Here is a 20,953-nt window from a genome sequence, read left to right on the forward strand (position 1 = left end):
ATCCAGAATCCTCTTTTGTATGGATTCAATTCAAAATGTTGTTTCCACTTGCGTCCGCTAGCTGAATTGGAAAGAAATGTGCAACAAATCACACGCACGTTTGCTTAAATCATGTGTCTTTTTAATACCCCCAACAGCAGAGCCGATCGCAAAGATGCCAATGCCAATGCCAGTACCCCTGCTCGCGAGCACGCACCCATGAAGTCGCGCAAGCACGCACTCCCCCCCCCCCCACTAAACCACCCTCCACCGGCATGATCGATTACGGCTACCTTATCGGTTGGTTTAGCTTTCTTGTAGCATCCTCAACCCTAGCGCCGGGCGGGGGGATCGCGACATGATAGAGTGAACGATCACTTTCCCCGCGCTGTGTGTGTGCGTGTGTGTGTCGTGGCCCGAAAACTCGAGACAGATTTAGGCACATTAAAAAAAAATTTATAGCCACTATACATTGTGCTACATGATGCATAGAAGGTCGTTGAAGCATCAAACATGTTCAAATTAAAAAATATTAGATTAGTGTTAGACGTTCTCCTACGCTTGTTTTAAATAGCTTCACCCTCAATTGGCAGGGGCATCGAATGGTCTCATCAGCAGCGGCGCGAAATAAAATAAACCATCAATACACCGATAACACTTTGAATCCCAATCCAGCTTCTCCCACAGCGCCTCAAGGTCACACACTGGTTAATAAATGCTAACACCCACCAATAACAATACATAACCGCAATGCACATATGAGTATCAACGCATACACCGCAACAGCCAATCAGCTGGTGGCGGAAGGTACGGGCAGAAGCGCAAGTAAGGCATGGCAGGGTGAGGGAGGGAGAGGAGAGGAAGAAGCGGACAAAAAATGGGCGCCATTATTTTTTTTAATTTATTGACCGTTTTTTTTTTGCTCCGCCGCCGCCCGAACTTGGCCCGAACTGCCCGAACTGCGCGACCCAGCGCAGGAATCGCTGAAGTCCAGCGCGGGAGACCAGCCAAAATCTGCGGTGGCCAGCGCAGATTTTGGTACATTTTCTGCGCTGGAAACTGCTCGAAGTTGCGCAGCGGGTTCTTCCGTCGCTTTGCACAGCGGGGGGGATCGGGCCAAAATCTGCGCTGGCTAGCGATGATTTTCCCGCTGCGCAAATTCGAGCAGTTTCCAGCGCAGGAAATGTACCCGCTGCGCAAATTCGAGCAGTTTCCAGCGCAGGAAATGTACCAAAATCTGCGCTGGCCAGCGCAGATTTGGCCTGGTCTCCCGCGCTGGACTTCAGCGATTCCTGCGCTGGCCTGCGCCGGGTTAGCGCCATCTGTTGGCGAAATGGACGAACTATTTTTGGCGGCGGAGCAAACAAAAACGGTCAAAAAATTTAAAAATATTGGCGCCCATTTTTTCGTCCGCTTCTTCTCCCTCCCTCACCCTGCCTTACCTTACTTGCGCTTCTGCCCGTGCCTTCCCCCGCCAGCTGATTGGCTGTTGTGGTGTATGCGTTGATTCATATATGTGCATTGCGGATGTGTATTGTTATTGGTGGGTGTTAGCATTTATTTATTTGTGTGTGACCTTGAGACGCTGTGGGAGAAGCTGGATTGGGATTCAAAGTGTTATCGGTGTATTGATGGTTTATTTTATTTCGTGCCGCTGCTGATGAGACCATTCGATGCCCGTGCCAATCGAGGGTGTCGAAACCTATTTAAAACAAGCGTAGGAGAACGTCTAACACCAATCTAATATTTTTTAATTTGAACATGTTTGATGCTTCAGCGACCGTCTAAGCATCATGTAGCACGATGTATAGTGGCAATAATTTTTTTTTAATGTGCCAAAATTTGTCTCGAGTTTTCGGGCTATGCTAAGTTCTTTTTATTATTATTATTATCATTATTATTATTATTAATATTATTATTATTATTATTATTATCATTATTATTATTATTATTATTATTATGATTATTATTATTATCATTGGCGTAATAGCCAACGCGATCATGCCGGCCTTTTCAGGACTTGAGTACCACATAGCCGGAGCCGGTGACTAATCCCTTGCTACGGCGGACGGTTCCTACGTGGTTAGAATCTACGACAGGCATGCAGATGTGCGAAATGATGGCGGTGCCGCGGGCCCGCTCCTATCCAGTGTGCAACCTGCATACTGCCACACTGTCTCCTGCCCGGTGCATACGCAGCAGGCAGGGGGAAGGATGCACATCCACAGTAAAAAAAACCCCGTCATGAACCAGCGGTGGATCTAACGGTAGGCGGACTAGGCGGTCACCGAAGTTCTCTAGTCTGTAGTATGCCGTATGTCTACAAGTGGACAGAGTGTTAGCGACAAGGGCCCCCGGAAAGATGGTCATTGGGGCTCCGTGGCAGGAGAACCATATGCACCTCCCTCCCCCCCCCCCCCCCCCATGGCGACAACAAATTTAGGGCCTGTGACCGATGATCGTAGGGGTCCTATGGCCACCCCCCCCCCTCCCCCGCCGGCAATATAAGTATACTGTTCTATTTCCCAACAGCTGTGTGCCAGTACCCCCTCCTCCCTGTCATCAGTTACCATTTAGAGGCGCCTCAACTCGTCATTCCGCCTAGGGACCCCGATTCCCCTAATCCGCCACTATCATGCACACCTTCCTTTCTTTGACCGATGGATCATAACATTCCGGAAGAAATTACATTTGGCGACAGTTTTACATACACACGCACACTCACAACCATGCGCAGGATGCTTAGCATATCTATGTAATCCACAACAAACGAAATCAACAGCTTAGTGTTATGCTTAATGCTTAGCACGTTCAGTTCGATGGCAGGCCCCAGGGACTGCCAGTGGACTTTCCAGTATGCCGGTTTCACAATCAGCTTGCGTTCTTGATTCGCACACTCCTGAGGCAGGCTAAGACCGCAAAGCGTTTGTAGCGCCGGATAAGTAAATAAGTAAGTAAGTTGCACACACACGCACACTGACATCCATGCGCAGACGGCTCAGCATATCTGTGTGTATAAATCTACATCATACGAAAGCAAAAGCTTAGTGTAACAAAGTTATGCTTAATGCTTAGCACGTTCAGTTCGATGGCAGGCCCCAGGGACTGCCAGTGAACTTTCCTGTATACCGGTTTTACAATCAGCTTGCGTTCTAGATGCCGGAATGTTGATGAAAATCATTGCCGTGCTCAACGTGTTAATGCGAATATGGTTTCTGAGCGTCGCAAAGCAAACCCTCCAGCGTGAGCTAGCGATTCTGTAGTCATATTTTAATTTCAGCGTTTGAACTCATTGCGCTTTTTTGGTCTGATTTGTGATAATGCAACTTCATCGCCGCAATGTATGTTCACGGCTTTTAAGTGCCACAACAGCTCGCGAGCATTAACCACACGCAAAAAAAAGATAACGCTATGGAGGGAAAAAGCACGGACGACGGCTGACAGCGATTGGCCGTTTGGCGCAAGGTGTATTTATTGAGAAGGTGAATTATTAGTCTATTTGCCGGGCGCCGTCATTGAGTATTGTTATGTCAAATCGCATACAATTTTCTCTACCCCCCCTCCAGCCCTTCCCGATTTTAATACCGGAGCCCCCAGTATTGTTATGTCAAGTTGTGAGATGTCAATTTGCTTTAAATCACTTCACCTCCTAATATCCATACACCTTGGTCTGATGCACCACCACATCGATACCTGTTACAGTGTGCTCAGTCGCGGGGTATGAGGCGGAGCCAGCGACGGGTAGCTCTACAAGGTGTTTGACTAATTTGCCGTAGGAGGGAAAAAGCAGGCTTGAGAAAATTCGCGGTGAGCCATGATTTTTTCCGTCGTTTTGCCCAGATAACTAAAATATTTGCTTGCAATCTTTTGACACGCCGAGAAAAATATCGTGTTTTTTGTGTTTAAACATTAGTTTTCGATTGCTTCCAAGTCCTAAATGTTCTAACGTTTGTATTTTGTGCATTTATTACGAAAGAGACCGTATTTTACGAATTATTGTGTAAAATTACGATAATTGTATTCAGCTTTGTGGTGTGTGAACGCAACAATATTGCCGAAGCTTTTTTGACACTTGTTTCTGGTAGCAGGGGAAATTTTCGCGAAGAAAGATATGCCACTCTCTGCGTGCCTATTGATCATCAAAAAATAAACAAAAAACTAATGAGCGAGAGAGAAAGAGTGCAAGTGAAACCACGTGTGCAAAAAATGTCCAATGAAAATAGAGATAAAAAGTAAGCTGATCAATTTAGTCTGGTTACAGGGCTTGCTCTTCTGTTTCATTGTTTGAACACGCTGCAACAGTCGTTGCTTTTGAAGCGAAATGGTCCAAAGAACCCTGCAATAACGCACCGTTACTCATTGCTAGAATTTGTATTATAGATGTTATCAAACATTTTCAATATATTATTTTTGTGATATTATACACTGAAGGAGTGTTGTATTTGACACAGAACAATTAAAAACAGTATATTTCAGATTTTCCACAATTCCATTTATTTTTCGCTTTCATATGTTAGAATTTTGACAAAAATAGATATACATCAACATGGTAGATTACAGTGAACCCTTACAAACATTGTTTGGATTTTATTCGAGCCCACTTCAATGCTTAAAATTAATACTGCTCTTGTTACTTTTGAATTTATGATCCAATGTGCTAAATTTTTCATTCATATTTTTATCGATCATAAATACCATGTCTGCTCTAAGTGTTTGTGTTTATATCAAATTTTCTTAATGAAGGTGCAGTTCATTTGCTTCGTATTTAGTCGGATATTCTATCTTCCTTTAGACATAATCGTTTGTATATATACTTACTCGCATGCTTCTTCATCATCCGACGACGAATTTGCCGGTATAGTGGAGAACCATGCAACTCGATCCTTGTTGACGATCCTGAAGAATAGGAATAGAAATTAGGATTAATAAAAGGAACAATTGTTTTCCTTTTATTAATAATTGGCTCGTGGTATTAAAATGCCTAGTATTTTCAGAGAATCAACTGTAAAATACATGTTTTACATCTCATGCATCTCCGGTCCTCAGCACGTTGAAGCGAATGACGACATTCGCCGCGACACTCTTTTCCCCTGTTCATGGTAGGCGAGATGTTCATTTCACTTGGGTTTGAGGAATATTTTTTATAAAAGGGAACTTATGGGGAAAATGAACGGTGCTACAAGACTATGACTCATCACTACGCACTCATCAGTAGCACTGTGCCACCACGCACACACAGCACAGTAAAATGTGCGAGCACAATTGCACATTTTATAAAATTGTGGTGCCACACTTTGCACAGTTTATGTGCTTCGCACAGTTTCTGTGCTCCACACAGTTTGTGTGCTTCGCACAGTTACTGTGCTCTGCACAGTTTGTGTGCTCCGCTCAGTTACTGTGCTCCGCACAGTTGTTGTGTGCGCATAATTATACCGCGCTCTGACACCAATCGAACAAGACACCACATTTGTTTGGAATTTGATCGGTTCGAGATGATATTTGTCTTGTTTGTTCGAGATGTCTGACGGGAAATCCTTACGTTTGTGCGACTCTAATTTGCAGGTTATACCAACGGCACACGAAGCGTAATCTCAAAAAGTTCACGCTTGATTTGTATGAGAGAGCATAAACTTCCCGGTGCATACGCAGCAGGCAGGGGGAAGGATGCACATCCACAGTAAAAAAAACCCCGTCATGAACCAGCGGTGGATCTAACGGTAGGCGGACTAGGCGGTCACCGAAGTTCTCTAGTCTGTAGTATGCCGTATGTCTACAAGTGGACAGAGTGTTAGCGACAAGGGCCCCCGGAAAGATGGTCATTGGGGCTCCGTGGCAGGAGAACCATATGCACCTCCCCCCCCCCCCCCCCCCCCATGGCGACAACAAATTTAGGGCCTGTGACCGATGATCGCCATCGAGGGGTCCTATGGCCACCCCCCCCCCCTCCCCCGCCGGCAATATAAGTATACTGTTCTATTTCCCAACAGCTGTGTGCCAGTACCCCCTCCTCCCTGTCATCAGTTACCATTTAGAGGCGCCTCAACTCGTCATTCCGCCTAGGGACCCCGATTCCCCTAATCCGCCACTATCATGCACACCTTCCTTTCTTTGACCGATGGATCATAACATTCCGGAAGAAATTACATTTGGCGACAGTTTTACATACATACGCACACTCACAACCATGCGCAGGATGCTTAGCATATCTATGTAATCCACAACAAACGAAATCAACAGCTTAGTGTTATGCTTAATGCTTAGCACGTTCAGTTCGATGGCAGGCCCCAGGGACTGCCAGTGGACTTTCCAGTATGCCGGTTTCACAATCAGCTTGCGTTCTTGATTCGCACACTCCTGAGGCAGGCTAAGACCGCAAAGCGTTTGTAGCGCCGGATAAGTAAATAAGTAAGTAAGTTGCACACACACGCACACTGACATCCATGCGCAGACGGCTCAGCATATCTGTGTGTATAAATCTACATCATACGAAAGCAAAAGCTTAGTGTAACAAAGTTATGCTTAATGCTTAGCACGTTCAGTTCGATGGCAGGCTCCAGGGACTGCCAGTGAACTTTCCAGTATACCGGTTTTACAATCAGCTTGCGTTCTAGATGCCGGAATGTTGATGAAAATCATTGCCGTGCTCAACGTGTTAATGCGAATATGGTTTCTGAGCGTCGCAAAGCAAACCCTCCAGCGTGAGCTAGCGATTCTGTAGTCATATTTTAATTTCAGCGTTTGAACTCATTGCGCTTTTTTGGTCTGATTTGTGATAATGCAACTTCATCGCCGCAATGTATGTTCACGGCTTTTTAAGTGCCACAACAGCTCGCGAGCATTAACCACACGCAAAAAAAAGATAACGCTATGGAGGGAAAAAGCACGGACGACGGCTGACAGCGATTGGCCGTTTGGCGCAAGGTGTATTTATTGAGAAGGTGAATTATTAGTCTATTTGCCGGGCGCCATCATTGAGTATTGTTATGTCAAATCGCATACAATTTTCTATACCCCCCCTCCAGCCCTTCCCGATTTTAATACCGGAGCCCCCAGTATTGTTATGTCAAGTTGTGAGATGTCAATTTGCTTTAAATCACTTCACCTCCTAATATCCATACACCTTGGTCTGATGCACCACCACATCGATACCTGTTACAGTGTGCTCAGTCGCGGGGTATGAGGCGGAGCCAGCGACGGGTAGCTCTACAAGGTGTTTGACTAATTTGCCGTAGGAGGGAAAAAGCAGGCTTGAGAAAATTCGCGGTGAGCCATGATTTTTTCCGTCGTTTTGCCCAGATAACTAAAATATTTGCTTGCAATCTTTTGACACGCCGAGAAAAATATCGTGTTTTTTGTGTTTAAACATTAGTTTTCGATTGCTTCCAAGTCCTAAATGTTCTAACGTTTGTATTTTGTGCATTTATTACGAAAGAGACCGTATTTTACGAATTATTGTGTAAAATTACGATAATTGTATTCAGCTTTGTGGTGTGTGAACGCAACAATATTGCCGAAGCTTTTTTGACACTTGTTTCTGGTAGCAGGGGAAATTTTCGCGAAGAAAGATATGCCACTCTCTGCGTGCCTATTGATCATCAAAAAATAAACAAAAAACTAATGAGCGAGAGAGAAAGAGTGCAAGTGAAACCACGTGTGCAAAAAATGTCCAATGAAAATAGAGATAAAAAGTAAGCTGATCAATTTAGTCTGGTTACAGGGCTTGCTCTTCTGTTTCATTGTTTGAACACGCTGCAACAGTCGTTGCTTTTGAAGCGAAATGGTCCAAAGAACCCTGCAATAACGCACCGTTACTCATTGCTAGAATTTGTATTATAGATGTTATCAAACATTTTCAATATATTATTTTTGTGATATTATACACTGAAGGAGTGTTGTATTTGACACAGAACAATTAAAAACAGTATATTTCAGATTTTCCACAATTCCATTTATTTTTCGCTTTCATATGTTAGAATTTTGACAAAAATAGATATACATCAACATGGTAGATTACAGTGAACCCTTACAAACATTGTTTGGATTTTATTCGAGCCCACTTCAATGCTTAAAATTAATACTGCTCTTGTTACTTTTGAATTTATGATCCAATGTGCTAAATTTTTCATTCATATTTTTATCGATCATAAATACCATGTCTGCTCTAAGTGTTTGTGTTTATATCAAATTTTCTTAATGAAGGTGCAGTTCATTTGCTTCGTATTTAGTCGGATATTCTATCTTCCTTTAGACATAATCGTTTGTATATATACTTACTCGCATGCTTCTTCATCATCCGACGACGAATTTGCCGGTATAGTGGAGAACCATGCAACTCGATCCTTGTTGACGATCCTGAAGAATAGGAATAGAAATTAGGATTAATAAAAGGAACAATTGTTTTCCTTTTATTAATAATTGGCTCGTGGTATTAAAATGCCTAGTATTTTCAGAGAATCAACTGTAAAATACATGTTTTACATCTCATGCATCTCCGGTCCTCAGCACGTTGAAGCGAATGACGACATTCGCCGCGACACTCTTTTCCCCTGTTCATGGTAGGCGAGATGTTCATTTCACTTGGGTTTGAGGAATATTTTTTATAAAAGGGAACTTATGGGGAAAATGAACGGTGCTACAAGACTATGACTCATCACTACGCACTCATCAGTAGCACTGTGCCACCACGCACACACAGCACAGTAAAATGTGCGAGCACAATTGCACATTTTATAAAATTGTGGTGCCACACTTTGCACAGTTTATGTGCTTCGCACAGTTTCTGTGCTCCACACAGTTTGTGTGCTTCGCACAGTTACTGTGCTCTGCACAGTTTGTGTGCTCCGCTCAGTTACTGTGCTCCGCACAGTTGTTGTGTGCGCATAATTATACCGCGCTCTGACACCAATCGAACAAGACACCACATTTGTTTGGAATTTGATCGGTTCGAGATGATATTTGTCTTGTTTGTTCGAGATGTCTGACGGGAAATCCTTACGTTTGTGCGACTCTAATTTGCAGGTTATACCAACGGCACACGAAGCGTAATCTCAAAAAGTTCACGCTTGATTTGTATGAGAGAGCATAAACTTCCCGTCAAAAGATTATAGAGTTGTATGGCTTAATTCCAGTTTACGTCAAAGTTTACGCCTCGTGTGACGTTCTTATGATGTCTGTTTCGATTGATGCGAGAACGCAGTGTAACTGTGCGCGCACAATAGCTGTGCGGAGCACAAAAAGTGTGCAAAGCTCAGTATCTGTGCGATAACACAGTAACTGTGCGAAAACACAGTAACTGTGCGGTCGCACAGTAGCTGTGTGCGTATACATAAACTGTGCGGAAACACAGCTACTGTGCGACCACACATTAAGTGTGGTACCACGCACACACAGCACAGTAGACTGTGTGTGGTACCACAGCACCATACAGTGAAAAGTGGTACCACACGCCTAATCATGAGCGATGTAAACTGTGCCAATATTGGTAATAACGTTATTCTACCATCGTCGTAGATGGGTTGTTCAGTACCCATATATGTACAGGATGGAATGACACTCGTATGGAAATACGGAAGACCATGTTTATTCATCACTTTCAAGTGTAATCTAAAGTGGAAAGAGATTACATGTTCGTTATTGCCTGGATTGCAACACACCGCCATGATATAACAGCACGAGCGTTCAAGCAGAAAGAAAAAATTTATGAACCTGATAACAAAAATGGATGTATTCGTACCTACATGTTGCTGAATGTATTCAGTTGGTCATATTTTAATCTGGTTAGTGGATAAAATGCTCTGCAATGGGATGGGATCCGAAGCCCTCCGAGGGATAATACAGGCTCTCCCATCCAACTCCTATTCCGACACGTCCTCGTCGTGCAGAGTGGTAACATGTGCCTCCATATATCCTAGCTTGGGTACACGGGCTAGATCCAACCCCTTAGCCGGATGGTGGCATATGGCGTACCAGGAGGGGGTGGGTATCCCGGGAAAATGGGGTGCCTGAACGTCGGGGGGGGGGGGACCCGACGTAAAATAAAACGGCCACGTGGGCGCAGGGCCAGTCACCCAGTCCCATGTAACAACTGACTACAGAAAGCATCAGAAGGATACGAAACGGACTTAACGATACCGACCCAACGCAATGCCCCGGACAACGATTAAAATGGGCTCATGGAACGTACGCACTCTTAGCAAAGCCGGAGCCTTGAAACAACTTGATGACGCCCTAGCCACATTGAGCATGGACCTCGTAGCTCTACAAGAGATTCGGTGGCTAGGGAACGGTGTGCACAACAGGCGTGGTAAGCAATGCTACGATATTTACTACAGCTGCCACGACCGCCACCACGTGCTCGGAACGGGTTTCGCCGTAGGTCCCCGGCTGAAATCCGTAATCATAGATTTCAAGGCTATAAACGATAGGCTATGCACCCTGCGCATGCGAGGCAAATTTTTTAATATAAGCCTCATAAACGTTCACGCCCCTACCGAAGATAAAGAGGAAGAGGAGAAGGACCTTTTTTACGGCCGCCTCGCTAGAACTATAGATTAGTGATGGGTAATCCGGAGCGGAGTCATGGATCAACTCCGACTCCGGTGCGCAAAATATGACTCCGGCTCCGGATCATAACTGGATTCGACTCCGGATCAGTCCGGATCAGTCCGGATCACTCCGGATTACTCCGGATCACTCCGGATTACTCCGGATCACTCCGGATTACTCCGGATTACTCCGGATCACTCTGGATCACTCCGGATTACTCCAGATCACTCCGGATTACCCCAGATCACTCCGGATCGCTCCGGATCACTCCGGATCACTCCGGATCACTCAGGATCACTGCGGATCACTCCGGATCAGTCCGGATCAGTTTTCGTAAATATTCGATGTACAACTTGAAAGTCAATGAACTCATCAAGAATTGTCTAAACGATAATGGAAAGTCATTCCGGATCCGGAGTGATCCGGAGTAATCCGGAGTGATCCGGAGTGATCCGGAGTGATCTGGAGTGATCCGGAGTAATTCAGAGTGATCCGGAGTAATCCGGAGTGATCCGGAGTAATCCGGAGTGATCCGGAGTAATCCGGACTGATCCGGACTCGGAGTCGATGAGTCCGAGGGTTTTCCCGTACGCCCCCCCCCCCCCCCCGCTAAACAGTCCGGAGTAACTCCGAGTCCGACTCCGAGGAGTGCCGGAGTCGGATCAATCCGACTCCGGGAAAAAAATTTATTTACCCATCACTACTATAGATGCGTGCCCCAGGCATGACCTCAAAATCATCCTGGGGGACTTCAACGCAAAAGTCGGTAGGGAGCCAATGTACCGCCAATACACTGGCTGTCACAGTCTGCATGAGCACAGTAACGATAATGGTAGTAGATTGGTCCAGTTCGCCGCAGCGAACAATCTGGTTGTAGGAAGTACCAAATTTGCGCGGAGGGACATCCACAAAATGACGTGGGCGCACCCGGATGGCGAATCCTTCAACCAGATCGACCACGTGTTAATAAGCCGCCGACGACAGTCGAGCCTGTTAAACGTCAGAACTTATCGAGGAGCCAATATCGATTCCGATCACTACTTGGTTGGCTTAGTGATACGTTGTAGAATCGCCCGCCCCCGCACCAATGGGGGCGGAGAAAACACGCAGCCTCGGCTCAACACGGACTCTCTAAGGGACATTACTGTCCAACAGGAATTCAAAGCCGCTTTAGATGAGTCTCTACTACCAGAAAACAGATATGAAACTACGAGCGAGAGGTGGAACGCTCTAAAAACAAAAATAATAAACTGTGCAATAAATATACTCCCACCACGTCGTGGCAACACCAAATCTGGCTGGTTCGACGATGAATGCAGACAAGTGACCGAACGTAAGAATACTGCATACCGAGCAATGCAGCAACGGCATAGAACGCGGGCATGCGCAGAGGAATATTCACGGCTCAAACGCGAAGAGAAACGAGTTCACCGCTCTAAGAAGCATGCTTTGGAAGAGCAAAACATGCGGGAACTCGAGCAAACCAGAGAGGCGTACGGACCGACACGAAAGTTTTACCAAGCGATAGCAGGTCACCGAAACAACGTGGTACCTAAGGTAACCTGCTGTCGCAACAAGGATGGAGATCTGGTTAGTAACCAGCCAGAGGTCCTTTCGCGGTGGGCTCAGTACTTTGATGAATTACTCAACGACCAGTTAAACGAACAGCTAGAAGCGCCACTAGCAGATAGTGTCATGCTACTGCCACCTAGCATAGAAGAAACACGAAAGGCTATCCGTCGGCTGAAAAATAACAAGGCACCCGGAACCGACGGAATTGCAGCTGAACTGGTCAAGAATGGAGGTGCACGACTAGAAAACGAGATTCATCAAATTGTTACTGAGAGAAGAGTCTCTACTACCAGAAAATAGATATAAAACTACGAGCGAGAGGTGGAACGCTCTAAAAACAAAAATAATAAACTGTGCAAAAAATATACTCCCACCACGTTGTGGCAACACCAAATCTGGCTGGTTCGGCGATGAATGCAGACAAGTGACCGAACGTAAGAATACTGTATACCGAGAAATGCAGCAATGGCATAGAACGCGGGCATGCGCAGAGGAATATTCACGGCTCAGACGTGAAGAGAAACGAGTTCACCGATCCAAGAAACATGCTTTGGAAGAGCAAAACATGCGGGAACTCGAGCAAACTAGAGAGGCGTGCGGACTGACACAAAAGTTTTACCAAGCGATAGCAGGTCACCGATACAACGTTGTACCTAAGGTAACCTGCTGTCGCAACAAGAATAGAGATCGGGTTAGTAACCAGCCAGAGGTCCTTTCGCGGTGGGCTCAGTACTTTGATGAATTACTCAACGACCAGTTTAATGAACAGCTACAAGCGTCACTAGCAGATAGTGTGGTGCTACTGCCACCTAGCATAGAAGAAACACAAAAAGCTATCCGTCGACTGAAAAATAACAAGGCACCCGACAGACAGGGAACCGACAGAATTGCAGCTGAACTGAATGAAGGTGCACGACTAGAAAACGAGATTCATCAAATCGTTACTGAGGTATAAGATAGCGAAACGATGCCTTGTGATTGGAATCTCGGTATTATCTACCCCATATACAAGAAGGGAGACAGGTTGGACTGCAACAACTACAGGGGTATTGCGGTGTTGAATACCTCCTATCAAATATTCTCCCTGATCCTTCAGGATCGCCTTGTCCCGCACGTCGAATAGATAGTCGTAAAACAATCAAAGAGGATTCTGAAACGGAAAATCAACCACTGATCAGATCTTCACCATGCGACAGATCTTGGAGAAGATGGCTGAATATAGAAACGACTTACTTATTTATTTATTTATTTATTTATTTCATACATAACCGACGGACCATCGTGTCTTATCGGTAACCTTATAATTCAATTAAGGAGCATATAAATAAACCTCTAGTTATAAGCAAACATTAAATGTGACGTAGACGCAATTTCTCCTTGAACGTGGAAGTAGACATACTAAAGTCGAACAAATCTAACACTTCATTGAGCTCGAGGGACATACGTATAATAGGGTGTCCCTGGATATGGTTGTTGCGGGCAGTGCTGCAAAATGTCACTATTAATATCATAAAAAAATCTGACTGAAACAAAATCCGTATCGGCGTCACGTTGTAGCATATCTGCTATACAGAGCTTATTATAATACACACTATCAGCTATAGACACATTGTAACACATTTTAGAAAGCCAAACCACATCATTGTAACACATTCATTTTAACACATTCAGCAAATCAGATCATACCATAGCACCGCAACCGGAAGAGTTCAGGCCGTCCATTCAAACAAATAACAGACGTGACACACTTATCCAAAACAACCGAAACGGGCAACATAAGCAAATCAAGCGTTACTGCGGTAAAGTGGACAATCAGAGAACGCATAGCAACTTATTGCTAAAAGCGCAGTGTAGGCAAAGATCGACGAACGCACCCGTTCTTTAGCTATAACAGTTTATACTTTCCAGAACCTTCGTAAAAACATAGACACCTCACTCCAATATAATGTATAAATTGCACCTCATATCAATAACCTTTAATTAGGACAAAAACACATTCCAAAACTAAATGTACGAAACTTATTGAGTATAAATAAAACCAATTCCGACCGTGGCAAGTCAGATTCGTTCGGACTGCCAAGATAGGACGTTACGCTTCCTAAAAACTTCGTGTACCAACTTATTTCAAGAGTTTAGTTATGTCCCCCTACCCAAGGTAAGGCTTCTAAACTCCAACATTTCCAGTAAGGGAAACTCCTTCCGGGTTTCCATGATCGCCTGGACGATCAAATCAGTCCGCTTCGAATAGTTTGTTCCACCTCAGCTCATGTCAGTAAAGACTAACTCCACGCAAAAACGGTGCACGATGGCCCCGCGTACGTTCGATCACATTACATGGCGACCGTGACCTTAATCTGCAATCGACAGGCAGAAGTATAAGCAAATTATTTTCAAGTAAAATGTGATAAGTACAACGGTAACGTAAAACGTAAGTGTCGTGTGACAAACCAAAAGTATTGTGACCATAACCGGCATTCGACGGGACGTGAAAAAAAAAGTGTCAAATGTGCATTTTTTTAACGAAACATTCAACAACGCTGCTGACACAAGTGACCCATATGTTATAAATAATAACGGTGAAAGAACAGCCAGAAGCAAGTGCAGTGCAGAATAAAAAAAAAAAAAACAACATTTAGTGCAATGTAGTGCAAAAGGAATGTCAAATTGATGAACATCACAGTGTTGTGAGAACCTACCCCAATGTGTAAAAACGTAACGCTTATGCGATCGATCTACCAAGTAGAGTAACCTTAAAATGGGTAACGACGCATCAAACCCTAAAGCTAATGTTGATGGTGATAATGATCTTACCATTATTCAAACACAAAATGTTCACTCAGAGCAGCATGAAACCCATGAATTAAAACTGAACATTGTGCTGATACTTCTTGCTATCATACTCATGCAAAAAGTAATTAAAACCATTTTCAAAATATTTAAAAACTCTAGCAAAACGTGATGCAATCAATAACATACAACTGCCTATATAATGTGACTCATTTTGGTATTCTATACGATTCGTGGAGCAATCGATATGGGACAATAAAGTGCATAGCGAAACTACGGTTCACAAGCAGCGATTGAATGAAACAACCTTTCCCAACGTGGAAGACAAAAATACAAGACGAGCCCACTGCCCAATCTGGATTGGCAGGCAAGAATAGACAAGTGTCCCGACAAGACATCGAGCGACGGCTGATCGACGACGTCATCGTAGAACTTCACATCAAACATCGAGTATGCACCAAATACCGATTAAACACCCAGCACCGGTATAGATTCAGCGTAGCATCATCATCAGTAGCAACAAAATGCACGCAGCATATCCCATTAAGGTATTGAAACTTTAGAACATAATCAAATCAAATCAAATCAAAGTTTTCAAGCTAGGAAATGAGTTCTATAAAAAGATGAAAACAATTCAAAACAGGAATGATTACTATAAGCGATAGAATTGAAATTTTGAAACATATCTTTAAAAAAATACAGGACCCCAATCAAAGGACTTGTACGAAAACACAACTCAGAATACAAGCCGAGGAAACATTTAAAGAGATTCAAAAAGAGATAGAAAAAAATAAATTCAAATACACATTTAACAAACTATTAGAATTTAGTAAAATTTCCAACGCACTAATTCATAATATCATTGCTATGAGCACATCAAAAACCAACGACGACTCACATAACAAGACATCTGATTGCTCAACAAATAGCTTAGAAGACAAAAATACCAACTTAACATTATTGACAACCAATAAGTTATCGTTCAAACTCTTAGCACATACCATATCAGCCTTTCTACAACTCCATAAAAAATCTAAAATGGCTTTCGATCTTAATAGCGTAGGGTTCTCCGTACTCACGGGCATGCAACCGTTTGAGGGTAAAGCATCCGAATTGACTAAATTCATCGATACAGTCAATACAGTAAAAAGTATGATCAGTTCATCAAATTCCCTTATAGCAATCAACCTCCTACTCACAAAACTAGAAAAAGAACCTAGGGAATTGTTTAAAGAACTGCCTAAATACTTCGATGAGATAATTGTTACCATCAAAGGAAGGTATACGAATACCATCTCAGTCGCCAAAATTTACAAACAATTATGCGACAGAAGAAAAGGTAAATTTGAAAATTTTAACACTTTTGCAAATAGCCTCAACGAATTGGCTGATCAACTGCAAACAGCATATATTCAGGAAAACATGACACCCGACATAGCAAAGACACTAACACAGCAAAACGTCATAATAAAACTAAAAGAAGCAGGTATCAGCAGAGACAGCCAACTAATTTTAGACATAAAAGAGTTTTCAAGTATCACCGACATGCTGGATACAGTGAAAAGTTATGAAAGTAAAAACAGACCACAGACCATTAGCATACCTATTTGGGATGAAAAATCCAACATCTAAGTTAACTCGTATGAGATTAGATCTAGAAGAATTTGACTTTGACGTACAGTTCTTAGCAGGGAAAGCAAACGTAGCAGCGGACGCGTTGTCTAGAGTAGTCATTACCTCAGATGAACTTAAGGCTCAAATACCAACAAACATAATGTTAGCAACAACTAACAATATACAAAATCTTAAATCAACAATCCTCATGGTTAATACCAGAGCAATGGTTAAACAAAAAGAGGCTAAAAAAGTAACACCTCATAAACCCATCGATACCAGGTCTGATCAACCAACGATGTGGACAACGGATACACCATCCAAAACAAGGAAGCTTCTAAAAATTAGAACAAGCATTTCCGACAACAATATAACATTTGAAGTGTGCAACAGCACTTACAAGAAAGTCCTAGGGAAAGTTAACGCGAAAGCAGAAAAAAATGGAAGTCAAGCTTTAGAGCTTGCTCTTCTCAACATTTGCAAAATCGCCAATAACTACAAAAACAAAAAGCTAGCCTGGTCTCTACACGACCAAATATTTACACAGTACTCTCATCAAACCCTTAAAGAAATCGCCAACAGAGTGATTGACAAGTATGAATTCATACTGTTTACACCACCTAGGTGGGTAGAAACAGAACATGATCGGCTAAGAATAATCCATGATTATCACATGACCCCTTCGGGAGGACACGTAGGCCAATTCAGACTTTACAGGAAAATAAGAGATACTTACACGTGGAAAAACATGCGCAATGATATCAAAAATTTTATCAATAAGTGTGAAGCATGCTTAGTTAATAAGGTAAACAGACACACTAAAAAACAGACAGTAATTACAACGACGCCTAACAAACCATTTAACGTTATATCTATTGACACAGTTGGACCATTGACAAAGACCAATAACAACTACAGGTACGCAATAACTATTCAATGTGACTTGACAAAATATGTTGTAATAATACCTATTCACAATAAAGAAGCAAACACTATTGCAAAAGCATTAGTAGAAAATTTCATATTAACATTTGGAACTTTTATAGAGCTTAAATCAGATCAAGGCTTAGAATACAATAACGAAATCCTTAACAAAATAACAGAAATCTTACAAATTAAACAAACGTTCAGTACAGCATACCATCCTCAAACCATAGGAGCACTAGAAAGAAACCACAGGTGTTTAAATGAATATCTTAGAAGCTTTGTAAATGAGCACCATGATGACTGGGATGACTGGATTAAATTTTACGAATTTGTTCATAACACCACAGAACACACAGACACAGGTTATACGCCTTACGAATTAATTTTTGGCAGAAAAGCAAATCTACCTCAAGAAATTTACCAAAACAAAATAGAGCCAGTATATAATGTTGAACAATATTATAATGAAATGAAATTTAAATTACAGAAATCACACGAAATAGCACAGAAAAACCTTGTGAGCTCTAAAGAAAATAGGCAAAATATACTAAATAAAAATACTAACTCCTTAAAACTTGAGATAGGCGACATAGTTTACTTAACAAATGAAAATAGGAAGAAATTGGATCCCGTTTATATTGGACCATTTACAGTGACAAATATACAAGAACCAAACTGCACCATAATACACAAAACCACCAACAAATCGTCAACAGTACACAAAAACAGGTTAATTAAATCAAAAGAATAACTTCAATCATTTTATTATTTACGTTATTCTCCTAAAGGGAGGAGGTGTAGCATATCTGCTATACAGAACTTATTATAATACACACTATCAGCTATAGACACATTGTAACACATTTTAGAAAGCCAAACCACATCATTGTAACACATTCATTTTAACACATTCAGCAAATCAGATCATACCATAGCACCGCAACCGGAAGAGTTCAGGCCGTCCATTCAAACAAATAACAGACGTGACACACTTATCCAAAACAACCGAAACGGGCAACATAAGCAAATCAAGCGTTACTGCGGTAAATTGGACAATCAGAGAACGCATAGCAACTTATTGCTAAAAGCGCAGTGTAGGCAAAGATCGACGAACGCACCCGTTCTTTAGCTATAACAGTTTATACTTTCCAAAACCTTCGTAAAAACATAGACACCTCACTCCAATATAATGTATAAATTGCACCTCATATCAATAACCTTTAATTAGGACAAAAACACATTCCAAAACCAAATGTACGAAACTTATTGAGTATAAATAAAACCAATTCCGACCGTGGCAAGTCAGATTCGTTCGGACTGCCAAGATAGGACGTTACGCTTCCTAAAAACTTCGTGTACCAACTTATTTCAAGAGTTTAGTTATGTCCCCCTACCCAAGGTAAGGCTTCTAAACTCCAACATTTCCAGTAAGGGAAACTCCTTCCGGGTTTCCATGATCGCCTGGACGATCAAATCAGTCTGCTTCGAATAGTTTGTTCCACCTCAGCTCATGTCAGTAAAGACTGACTCCACGCAAAAACGGTGCACGACGGCCCCGCGTACGTTCGATCACATTACAACGTACTCAATTGTGATAATCAGAGGTGATACTCAGAACGATTGGTGTGACTAATACATGCACATGACATGTTTGCGACCATCGATTGGTCAGTCACTATATCACGACTTTTTTTTGCTGTGGTCAATTTTTAAAAATGTCACTGACATAGTCATGACAAATTTTGGCTGAAACAAAATCATCTCAGCGTTACGAGCTTTTAAAACCGGCTTTTAATTCCTTTGAAGAGCGAAGATCAGAGGCGAGTCTCAAACAGTCGGTGCGACCATCGCATGCTTAGTGACATTGTGTGCAACCAACTCGTGTTCAATCACTTGATCGCGACATTTTCAGTCGGTGATCATCGCGATGGTCACGGGAGATATGCATGGCGTGCGAGTTGTTCCAAGAAACAAAAAGAACGTGTTTTCTCGCTCTGTTTGACCCGACAGATAATCAAAACAGATAGAGGGAGAAAGCATGCTCATTTTGTTGCTAGAGCGCGCCAAGTATATTCCAAGAATGTCGTGATTATCGCCGACAACAATGTCGTGACCAAGTGAGTGATCATAAGTTCGGTGCTAAACTAAATGTCACCAAGCACGTGATTGATTCTCCAACTGTTTGAGTATAGTCACTGATCATTTCAGTTGTGTTCGTGATCTGATTTGAGCTTCGTTTCAGTCATGAGTGTTGATGATTGAAACAGTGGCATTTGGCAGCACTGTTCACAGTCAGAAAAGAATCATGATAATGCTTGCGCCTGCATTAAGCTCAGCTTGTCAGTCATAGTATCGCGTTGGACTCAAGAATTCACATGTCGTATTCAGCATGTCATGACGCACTTTTATTGACTATCAGCAATGAGCATCAAGCTACCACGGATATGTTCATTGTTTTCGTTGGTGAAAGTCTCGTGATACTCATGACATTTTGCAGCACTGGTTGCGGGTACGCGGTACACGGAGATGGAAATTAGATCTAAGAATCCGGCAGGGAGCGAACAAATTGATGCTGGCTAGTAATGCCGAATCGATCTCTCCGTTAAGGAACCGGAATATAAAAAGGAAGTGGGCGTTTTTACGTCGAGAGCAGAGTGGTTCAAGTCCGAGAAGCAGACACCGCTGATGGTAGGAGGGCCGAGCATAGTGGGATTGCCATGGAAGGAGTTGAACCGCGTACCTGGTGATTCTCCGTTGAATGGCTTCGAGGCGATTGATGTCACCAACGCCAAGCGGGCACCAGATCGGACAGCAGTACTCCAGGCACGACCTTACGATGGCACAGAAGATCGACTTGACGCACATGGGATCGGTAAACTCGCTACAGGTCCGCGTAATTAAACCAAGTAGCTGATTCCCCTTCGCAACAACGCTATCAATGTGTGGGCGAAATGACATCTTCTGATCGAGTAGCACCCCCAGATCACGGATACATGTCGTGCGAGCCAAAGCCGTATTGAGCATAGTGTATGTAAACGTGATGGGGTGACGGGCTCTGCTGAATGATATACACTGGCATTTATCAGCACACACTTGGAGGCCGTTTCTGCTGCACCAGCTAGCCAGATTCTCAAGGATCGTTTGAAAGCGTACACAGTCACTGTCGTTTCTAACTGGAGCGAATATTTTTACATCGTCGGCGTACATTAGGTGTTGGCCTGGCGGTAAAACGAAAGATAGATCATTTATATAGATGAGGAAGAGTAGCGGTCCCAAATTACTTCCTTGAGGCACACCGGAGGAGCTGGTGAAGGAGTGAGAACGATGAGATCCTATGCTTATGTAGTACAAACGACCAGTTAAATATGAACGCAGCCAGGTGATGTGCCAGTCGAGGAAACCGAGTTTTTTTAGCTTCGAGAGTAGAATATCATGAGAGATACTATCGAACGCAGCCCTGAAGTCGATATATACTGCATCAACTTGAGTACCACGATCCATGTTGTCGAAGTAGTAACCAACAAATTCA

At 43.0% G+C, this 20,953-nt stretch overlaps 1 protein-coding gene across 2 annotated transcripts in view; it reads right to left on the reverse strand.

The window, feature by feature from the left end:
* Nucleotides 1-7,888: 7,888 nt before the first annotated feature.
* Nucleotides 7,889-20,953, reverse strand: part of LOC121600935 (probable serine/threonine-protein kinase DDB_G0282963) — a 92,805-nt gene continuing 79,740 nt past the window's right edge. For both annotated transcript variants that reach the window (XM_041929714.1, XM_041929713.1), the window contains exon 5: nt 7,889-8,331. In XM_041929714.1, coding sequence (XP_041785648.1) covers nt 8,250-8,331 — 82 coding nt within the window. In that variant the 3' untranslated portion in view covers nt 7,889-8,249. The remainder of the gene's footprint in view (nt 8,332-20,953) is intronic.

The sequence above is a fragment of the Anopheles merus genome, unplaced genomic scaffold (genome assembly GCF_017562075.2).
Source record: "Anopheles merus strain MAF unplaced genomic scaffold, AmerM5.1 LNR4000012, whole genome shotgun sequence".
Lineage (NCBI taxonomy): Eukaryota > Metazoa > Arthropoda > Insecta > Diptera > Culicidae > Anopheles > Anopheles merus.